Consider the following 10172-nt stretch of genomic DNA (forward strand, 5'->3'; position numbering starts at 1 on the left):
ATGATGTCGTTGGCCAAGTCTCTGGCAAGATCTGGGGTAACAAAACAGGACAGGCCAGTCAGCGCAACGCCAGTGTCATACTGGCTGGGGCTGCTCAGGTCCTGCAAAGGAGGGCGAAGAGTGAGCAGGCAGGTGCCAACGGGCAGCACCGGCTCCTGGCTGGGGGTCTGGGCCTGGGCCTGGGCCTGCATGAGGGGCGCCAAGCAGCCGCCAGTTCCAGGGAGCATGGCCCGCAGTCCAGGCCCAGCCCAGTGTCCCAGCACTCGGGGGGCCGCGTGCGTGAGAACCCCGGGGCTGAGGGGCCAGCGCGGAAGCCAGGAACCTCCGCCGCTCCTGGGGTTTCTCCTCCACGACAGCCAGGATGGCCCCTCTGGGCCCCTCCCGGAGGCAGGCCAGCTCTGGCCCGACTTTCCTCTCTCAGGTGAGCAGGAAAACCGGCCATGAGAGCGGCACACGCCCGGCCCAGACCCCCGGTCACTCAGTGCGGCTCCCCCTGAGACGGCCTCACCTCGACACCAGAAAAACGTGCAGATCACATGCTTGCTCTACAGAGACTGCCCTCTTTTTTTTTAAGATTTTATTTATTTATCTGACAGAGAGAGACACAGCGAGAGAGGGAACACAAGCAGGGGGAGTGGGAGAGGGAGAAGCAGGCTTCCCGCCGAGCAGGGAGCCCGATGCGGGGCTCGATCCCGGGACCCCGGGATCAGGACCTGAGCCGAAGGCAGACGCTTAACGACTGAGCCACCCAGGCGCCCCACTGTGCCTTTTTATTTTTTATTATTTTTTAAAGACTTCATTTATTCATTTGACAAAGAGAGACCAGCGAGAGAGGGAACACAAGCAGGGGGAGTGGGAGAGGGAGAAGCAGGCTCCCCGCGGAGCAGGGAGCCCAATGCGGGGCTCAATCCCAGGACCCTGGGATCATGACCCGAGCTGAAGGCAGACGCTGAACGACTGAGCCACCCAGGCGCCCTGGGGAGACTTTCCTAAGGAACTCCCCAAACTTCATACAGCGTGGTAAAAACATACCAAGGCGCGTTTTAAGAGGTCACCTTCTGGACTGCAATAATAACCCAAAAACACCGACTCCTAAAACCCATTCCGGCCTGAGCTGACACAGTAAAACTGCATCGGACCCACGGTACAGAACCCGGGCCCTAGATGACCACTCCTAATTCAGCATGATTTACAAAGGGCCAGTGAAGGGCCACCACAGGGCTTTTCAGAAATGGAGGTCTGTGGAGAGGACAAGGGTCACCATTAAACAGGGAGAGCCCCACTCGAGGGGCTCCATGGGGAGTGGGGGACAGGGACGGTGTGCAGAAGTTGTTCCAGAAGTCGTGGGTTTATTTAAAATGACACACACGCAGACTACAGACATTGGGGACGAGAATGGAGAAGAATGTTTTACGACAGAGCAGGCATATCCTCTGCTCCATTACGGGGACAGCTCACGCTCAGGCGGTCTCCCAGCAGAGCAGATCTAGGGGACCTGCCTCTGGCACGTCTCTGAGCAAAGCGGTGACCATCTAGGCCTAAACAGAGGTTGCTACAGAAGAGTGGGTAGGGAGTGTCCTGTGCCCAGCCGGCCGGCAGGAAAACCCAAGTTGGGCCAGAGCCCCTCCACCCTCCTCCTTCGGCTGCCCCCCGTGACACACCCCCACGAGCTGCTCCCAGCTGAGCTTGCCCCTCACAGCCACGGGGCACCCAAGATGCCCAGTGCTGCCGCACAACCTGGCCCGTGGCTGGCTGCCTCAGAACCACAGGCTCCGTGCTCGGCCCAGCAGCCCGTCCTGTGCCAACGTGTACCCTGGCCAGTGCTATGCTGGAGTGCTGCAGGGTCTGCCCAGGAGCCCAGCCCAGGTTCCCAGGCCCCCCTGCGGGGGCAAGCACACCTCATGGGGTCTGGCCTGTACATCCAACCGTCGCCAAGCCTCTGATTCTCCCTGACACCCCCTCTTACTACTCCACAAAAGATGCTCAAAGCTCTAGGACCAAGGAAGAAATTTATTACTCAGGGATCTTCAAGACCATCTCCAAACACACATTATACATGACTAAGACATGCACGCAACGTGACTCAGAAGACCTGGTGGGCAGGGGTGCCTGGGGGGCGCAGTCGGTTAAGCATCCAACTCTTGGTTTTGGCTCAGGTCCTGATCTCAGGGTCATGAGATCGAGCCCCTAGTCGGGCACGGAGTCTGCTTGTCCCTCTCCCTCTGACCCAGTGGGCAGAAGGGTCCCCATGCGGAAGGGTGTGCACCTCAGCGAGCACTCCCGCCCGAGGGAGAAGGGCATGAGAGGAGGACAGCGGCCGGGAGCCAGCCTTCCAACACGCAGAGGCACCAGTGAGGGAAGATGGAAGTCCGGCAACACTCTGGCCTCACCCGCGGCCCGAGAGCAGACAGACCCGCTACACCACCTCTGGGTGTCTTCGGACAATAGCGTGGCCGTGTTTGGAAGCCACGGGCTTACGACGGGGTCACAACAGCGAGAGCTTGCTGACCTCAGCGCTTTCTAGTCACCGCTCGCTCGGAGCACCAGAGAGGCTGGCATGGAGAACATGGTGGGGACGGAGGACAGGAGGGCACCCGGTGAGGGCCCATGACAGCCACGGGTGCAGGAGGGCTGCCTACCTTGCGGATCTGGTTCGTTGTCAGCATGATGACGTCGGTCCCCTCGTGAAAGCACTGGGAAGCAGCAAGGTAGCCGATCCGCTGTGAGTCAGACATGAGGGCATCAGACACGAGACAAGGGAGCCCCCAGGCCAGGGAGCGACAGCCTGCGGCCAGCCTCGGGGCCTCCAGAAGTCATTCGAGGAGGAGGAGGAGGAACCGGCCGCAGAGCTCCGAGGATGCAGGCTTTGAAACATAAAGTTCTCGTAAGGTCGGCCACACCATCCGGTCCTCTGCGAGCACGTGTCCTGACCACCTCCTTGGCAGCCCAGAACTGCCTTTGTGACAGGGTATGGAAGCCAGCCCACGCACTAGCTCTCCTTAGCTCTCAGATCTCCCTGCCAGGCTGACGCAGACGCCTCCATCACTGTTGCACGTGATGCTTTCATGCCCAGACCTAGCACCTCCTGTGTGCTGCTTCAGCAAGAGGGGCCCGCGGGCAGGACGACCGTGTCCATCAGAGGGGAGCCCAAGACTGACCCAGCCAGTGACCCACAGGCGGGTGCTGGGGCCCAGGGACCTGGAGATGGTCTCACCGCCCTGCTGGCGCGCGTTCCCTTCGGAACCTACCCCAGCCCCGGAGAACTACGCAAGGCCCTCCGGCAGGTCATGGGTGTTGACAATCACTCTGCAGAGTATTTACTAAAGTGGGAGCCATGCTCACGTTACAATACCAAGTAAGGAGGTAGGCCCCAGACCACTCTCAGGCAGGGCCTCCGTGAGGTGCAGGAAAACGCTCAGAAACACTACGAGGCCCTGGGGCTGGGGGCACATGGGGACCTCCGAGTAAGACGGTCAGTGCTTGCTCGTTTTGGGGGAAAGAATTACAAGTTTGTTTTAACTAGTATTACAAAATGTACAACCAACCCTATGAACCCATTTCACAGACATCCCTTAAAGTTGAAAGACAAACACCATGCAGGTTACAGTTAATAAAGAAGATGACGAACGCCAAGGTGGCATCTAAGGGGCCAAGGCTCACGTCCCACACTCTGTTTTTGCAGAGCGCGGCCTCCCGCCAGGGCATGCCCTCCACCTGTGAGCAGGAGGTTCGGGTCAAACGGCAAGCTCATCCACCTCACCTTGAACGTGAACTTGGAGGCGCTCATCACTTCTATGATGTTGAAGGCAGCCCAGCTGATGTCATAGCCCAACATCTGTAACTGTTGGAAAGACAGGCCCAGTGATTTCCACTCACACGCCAAGGCTTGAACCCCAACATTCAGCACTGTCTGAGCTGGTGGAGGAGCAAACACAGTGCACATGCCCAGTGGGGGGGCCTGGCCGAACACACACCCTGGAGGATTTTGTTTCTTCTGGCGCTAGTCCTTGCATTTAGAACCCCAGGGACGGGCTCATCACAAAGGCAGAGGGTAAGCGCCTGCAGCTGAAATGCCAGTGTCCACGAGCGCTGGTGCAGACTCCCCGCCAGTGAGAGTGAACCGGCTCCCCCTAAAAGCTCCAAGGTGACGGGATGCCCCCCGCAAGCCTTCCCCCTCCCTTCTGACCAGAGACGAGGCCAGACAAGGGGAGTCTGCCCCAGGCCAGGTGGGGTCCGCCGTGCCCCGGGCTACAGGATCATCACGACATGCCCCCCCCCCAACTCTGAGAAATTAGTCCTGCGTGCCAAGGCCAGCACCTGGAGCTAATGTTGTTGATCCCTGTTTGGCAGGTGGGTAGAAATGGGCAGTGAGTGGACAGAGGAGGGATGGAGGGATGGCTAAGCAGCCTGACCGCAGCAGGGGTGTGGGAGGGGGCGGCCCTGTGAAGGGCTGTTGCCTGAGCAAACAGTCCTTGGTACTTACGTAGGTCAGCTTGCAGACTGCATTTGCTTTTACTGCAATGTTGTCCTGCTTCAGCTCTTGCTTGATTTCATCAATGCACTGAGAGATATATTTTGCCTGAAAGGAAAAAAAAAATGAAAAATTATAAGTGCCTGACTAAAACAGTTAAGAATAATTACTGCAGAAAGAAGCCAAACACCAAAGGCCACACAGTGTGATTCTGTTTACGTGAAACATCCAGAGCAGGCCCATCCACAGACACAGGAGGTGGGTTTGTGGGTGTCAGGGGCTGGGGCTTCTTCCTGGGGTGACAGAATGTTCTAAAACGGACCATGGTGCCGGCTGCACGACTCTGTGAATGCACGACTAACGAAAAACCACTAAACGGTACTCTTTAAATAGATGAGTTGTACGGTACGTGAACATCTAATAAAGCTGTTATTTAAAAAGGCGATTTCAGGGGCGCCTGGGTCGCTATCAGTCGGGTGATAGTCTGATTCTTGATTGCGGCTCAGGTCATGAGATTGAGCCCCATGCTGGGCTCTGCACTCAGCAGGGAGTCTGCTTGAGATTCTCAATTCTCCCTCTCCCCTACTACCCCCCCCCACCAGCTTGCACATATGCTCTCCCTCACACTTTTTCTCTAAAATAAATAAGTCTTTATAAAAAAGCCATTTCAGTGTGGTAAGATGCCCAGGATTCCCTCACAGTTCTCCTGGAGAAGAAAGGAGGGTGAGAGGATCAGGTGCCTCAACATCTATTTATTCGATTTTCCCAACTTGTGTGCATAGCTCATGTTTCTTTCTTTCTTTTTAAAGATTCTATTTTTAAGCAATCTCTACACCCAACATGACTGAAATCAGGGTCCCCAAGATCAAGAGTTGCATGCTCCTCTCAGCCAGCCAGGTACCCCTAGCTCATGTTTTCTACATGGAAAAGTTCTAAAAGTTAAAAGAATTTCAACACAAAAAGTTAAGACATGGAAATCTTCCTGATTCTCTAGTGTAGCCTTTTAACAATTTGCTCCTGAGACTTGCACAAAGCTGGGAAGCAACCCCCAGGTCCCACCACCTGGTGTCCCTGCCCACCGTCCACCTCACGGGCTCCTCTGAGGATGACGCCCAGCTAGGTGCTCAACACCGAGCCCTCCCCATCCCCAGCCGCTCCTAGAAGCCGGTCTGGGTGTCTCTGTGGCTCCTGTGGGCTTCTCTCAAGGAGCAGTGTGTCAGGGCTCACGCACGCTGCAGAAAGGGGTCCCGACCCCACCACATGCATACAGACCACCTGGTGTTTATCTAGTTGCTGGAGGATGGACATCTGCATCTTTCCCACTTCTCCACCCTTGTGAGTTGAGCTGCAGTGTTTGTGGGAACATATGTGTTAGGATTCCCTTGGGTTTCCTCTCGAATTCAGCATGTCTACCACTCAGACAGGTTTGACCTGAAGCAGTTCTGACACATGAGGACCAGAGCCACTGATGTGCCTTCTGGGAGCAGCGAGGCACAAGGCTCCCATCACCCCTGCCCCGGAGACACACAGCCCCAAAGAGAACCCATGAGGTGAGTGGCCACTGCAGGGCTCACAATGAGTTTGTCCAGCCAATGCCCCAGCCCCACACATGCCCAGCACTTCACAAAGCACAAGGAGCCTCCTGTCATCTGACCAATACCAACAACCGCTAGAACATCCCCAGCCGTCCACCAGGTGGCAAGATTCGATGGTTGGCCCCTGCGGCGCCATGCCAGGAGTGACCGCTTCCCAAGAGACCCGGATGGCAGGCACAGACGGCAGACTCCTGCTCTGAGTGCCCTGTACCCTGACCTCACACGCTCCGGTCACGTCCCCCCAGACCACAGCCCGTTCTGGCCTGAAACGCAGGCTCACGGGGAAAGGAGCTACTCGAGCCATCTCTCCGCCACAGATGCTTTATGAATATTTGATGATTCGGAGCCATGGAACAAGCGTCACTATAGCTTTCCAACAGGCTTCGAATTACTGAATCCCACTCGGGGAGCTGCAGTCCCGCCTGGCGCAGACGGCCCCTCCCGCGTCCCTGATCACGACTGTGAACAACAAAAGGGAGAGAACAAAAAGATGGTCACAGGTGTTGGAGAAACCGGCCCTCACACACAGAGGACGGGTCTGGGAGATGGCGCAGCGCCGTGGGAGACAGCCCGGCAGCTCCTGAAAGGGCAAACACAGAGTCCCGCTCCTGGGTGTACACCCACGAACACCAAAAACAGGGATTCAAACAAAACTACCCCCTGAACGTAGAGTAGCATGGCTTGTGACAGCCCCAGAGAAGAAACTCAAATGTTCTGCTGCTGCTGGATCAATACAATGCGGTCTACCTGCACACAACCCTCTTCCAGACAGTCTAGGGGCCTCCCCACCCAGCTTTCAGGAGCAGCACACACAGTCCACGGCTGCTGGTGTCCAAGGGGCTCCCATCAGACCAAGCCTCCCACAAAGACAGTTTGAAAACGGTGGGAGGCACTAGAGAACAAACACAAAGGCAATGGGCCTCACGCTGATCCTGGCTTTTATCTCCAGCACCGGGTCGCTGCGGCCTCCAAGAACCAGAAAGCAGAGACTAGGGTTGACACAGCGGCTGCCAAGCGAGGAAGGAAATCCCAGACAGAGGGGGGTGGGGGATGCCCACACTCCGCACACAAACCCAGCCCAAAGCCTGGCTGACCCGGAGCCAGGAATGCACGATGCACGGTTCACTCCACACAGCCGGATAAAGCTAGAAGTGAGCACATTTCACCTGCCTCCTGCCCACGACAAGGGAGGCAGAGCTGGAGTTCCAGCCCAGACAAGCTAACTGCCCCCAAACAATACTTCTCACAGAACAGAACAGAATCTAGGGCCCCTACAACAGACCAGTCATAACATTCAGGATATGATCCGAAGTTCTTCAAAATAAGAAACAGGAAAACACTACCTAGACTCAAGAAAAAAAGACAATCATGGTGCACTGGCCCTGAGCTAGCCCCAACGATGGAATTAACACCCAAAGATTTCAACTTCACAACTGTAACCATGATCTCACGGACCAGAAAAAAAAATGCCCATAAAGAATAAAAAGAGGGGAAATCTCAGCAGAGAAAGTCAAGTGATATAAAACAAGCAAATGGAAAGTCTAGAATTGAAAAACTATTTCTGAAATAAAAGAGTCACTGAATGGGCTGAAGAGCAAACTGGAGATGAGAGAGAAAGTCAGCAAATTTGAAGATGGAACAATAGAAACCAGCCAGTCAGAAGGACAGAAAAGTTTGAGAAAAGATGAGCTGAGCCTCACTCAGGGTCTGTGGAACACCATCACAAGGTGTAACATATGTGTAACTGGTGTCCCAGAAAGGTAAGGGTGGGACAGAGAATATATTTGAAAAACAAATGGCTACAGCATCCCCAAATTTGGTGAAAGACATAAATTTACAGGTTCAAGAAGCTCAGCACCCAGGAACAGAAAACGAAAAGAAAACCACACCCAGACAAATCAAAGTCAAACTGCCAAAAATTGAAAATTAGGAGAAAATCTTTTTTTTTTTTTTAAGTTAATTTATTTACATAATCTCTACCCCAGTGCGGGGCTCGAACTCATGGCCCCAAGAGCAAGAGTCACATGCTCTTCCGACGGAGCCAGCCAGGCGCCCTGGGAGAAAATCCTGAAAGCAGCCAGAGGAAAAGGACGTGCTACATACAGGGGAGAAAGGATCCACGCTGTCGTCAGAAACCATGGAGGCCGCGTGATGGTGGGGAAACTGCTGACCTGAGTTCTCTACCAAAGACAACATCCCCCAGGGAATAAAGGTGGACACACGGAGCCCGGTGACATCCATCCCTGCACCTCAGAGCACTCACTGGGGAGGACAGATGAGCCTCACAGAAGCGGGGCTGACTTTCAGGAAGGTCCTGCCTGAACATTAGTTTTTAGGTGGAAAAGAGGCGCACGGCTCGTGGCTCCTGCAGACAGGAAAAGGGGACTCATAAGGACAGAGAAGAATCTGTCTCCTGCTCACTCAGGAGGACTTAAATATTACCTTACGCAGAGTCATGGGAAGGTAAAGGAAGGAAAGTGCAACACAGACATGACATTCATCTCTCATCCACATACAACACTGCTAACAAAAAAGCAGAGTACCTATTCTCCCTTTACAACAAGAAAACAAAATTGGTCAGGGCATGCAGACATGATCTAGATCCAGAAAATTATAATAAAAACTTAAATTAGAAAGATTTTAAAGTCTAAGGTATAAGTGACTACATAGCATTAAGATTTATTTATTTTTTAAATTTTATTTATCTATTTAACAGAGAGAGACACAGCGAGAGAGAGAACACAAGCAAGGGGAGTGGGAGAGGGAGAAGCAGGCTTCCCGCTGAGCCAGGAGCCCGACACGGGGCTCGATCCCAGGACCCTGGGATCATGACCCGAGCCGAAGGCAGACGCTCAACGACTGAGCCACCCAGGCATCCCGCACTGACATTTATTTATTTGTTTTAAATAGACTCCGTGCCCAGCGTGGAGCCCAATGTGGGGCTTGAACCCACAAGTCCCTGATGAGATCAAGACCTGGGCAGATATCAAGAATTGGATGTTTAACAGACTGAGCCACCCAGGAGCCCTGACACGAAGGGAAGGGAAGGGAAAAGAAAAGGCGGGGGGGGAGGGGCGGGACGCCTGGGTGGCTCAGTCAGTTGGGCATCTGCCTTCGGCTCAGGTCATAATCCCAGGGTCCTGGGTTGGAGCCCCATAGTGGGCTCCTTACTCAGCAGGGAGCCTGCTTTTTCCTTTGCCCCCCACCCCGTGTTCTTTCTTGCTCTCTGATAAATAAAATCTTAAAAAAAGAAAGAAAGCAAAGAAAGTGAGAGGTACAAGCATGACTCAATTTCTCAAATACCTCAGCCTGTTCTGTGCAAATTCACACTTCAGCACAGAGCAAACCAAGGAATGGAATGCATGCCCTTTCCACATCATCTTCTTTATTAAAGAATTTAACTTAAAACAAAGGACACAAACTTCCCTTACACAGGAACTCCTCAGGTCTAATACGAAATAACCATTTTGACCCTGGCCACTTTGCAGAGTTCTCTGAAGCACTTTATTTAAATCTAACAATCAAAAATCAAACAAAAACCCACAACAGATTCCTAGGCCCTCCCTGGACTAGTGGTGTCAGGATCTCCAGGGTGAGGCCCAGAGTGGGTTTCGCAAAGCCCCGCAGTTGGTTCTGAGGAGCGCAGCTCCATCCAAGGCTGGACCCTGGACTTGTTTTAAGAGCAATTTTAGGTTCAGAGCAAAACGGAGTGGAAGGTGGAGTTCCCCCAGACCCCCTCTCTCTGTAAATGCACAGCCTCCCCCATGACCAGCATCCCCGCCAGAGCCCGATGTTTGTGACAGCTGACGGACCAACACTGGGACATTATGAACGACAGGCCGCAGGTGACACCAGGGCTCACTGTCGGTGCCACATACCCTGTGGGTTTGGACGAATGTCACGGGCAGCGATCCACCATCACAGCGTGGCACAGAGCAGTTCCTGGCCCTGCCGACCCTCCGTGCTCCGCCCAGTCACCCTCCCCCACCCCGGCCACCGCAGATCCTCGTTCCGCCTCCGCGGTTCTGCGGTTTCCAGGACGTCCTAGACCCGGAACCACACGGTGTGCGGCCTTCTCAGCCCGGCTGCTCTCACCCAGGGACGTG

General features: G+C 54.4%; 1 protein-coding gene across 1 annotated transcript in view; it reads right to left on the reverse strand.

Moving 5' to 3' along the window:
- Positions 1-10172, reverse strand: part of AP3D1 (adaptor related protein complex 3 subunit delta 1) — a 39534-nt gene that overhangs the window by 19153 nt on the left and 10209 nt on the right. Inside the window, exons 2-5 of the mRNA XM_081830048.1 lie at positions 4484-4579; positions 3761-3841; positions 2640-2720; positions 5-101 (exon numbers count right to left, since the gene is read on the reverse strand). Of these exons, the coding sequence (XP_081686174.1) occupies positions 5-101; positions 2640-2720; positions 3761-3841; positions 4484-4579 (355 nt within the window). The remainder of the gene's footprint in view (positions 1-4; positions 102-2639; positions 2721-3760; positions 3842-4483; positions 4580-10172) is intronic.

Source organism: Leptonychotes weddellii, chromosome 1 (assembly GCF_054177405.1).
Source record: "Leptonychotes weddellii isolate Sample4059 chromosome 1, ASM5417740v2, whole genome shotgun sequence".
Taxonomy (NCBI): domain Eukaryota; kingdom Metazoa; phylum Chordata; class Mammalia; order Carnivora; family Phocidae; genus Leptonychotes; species Leptonychotes weddellii.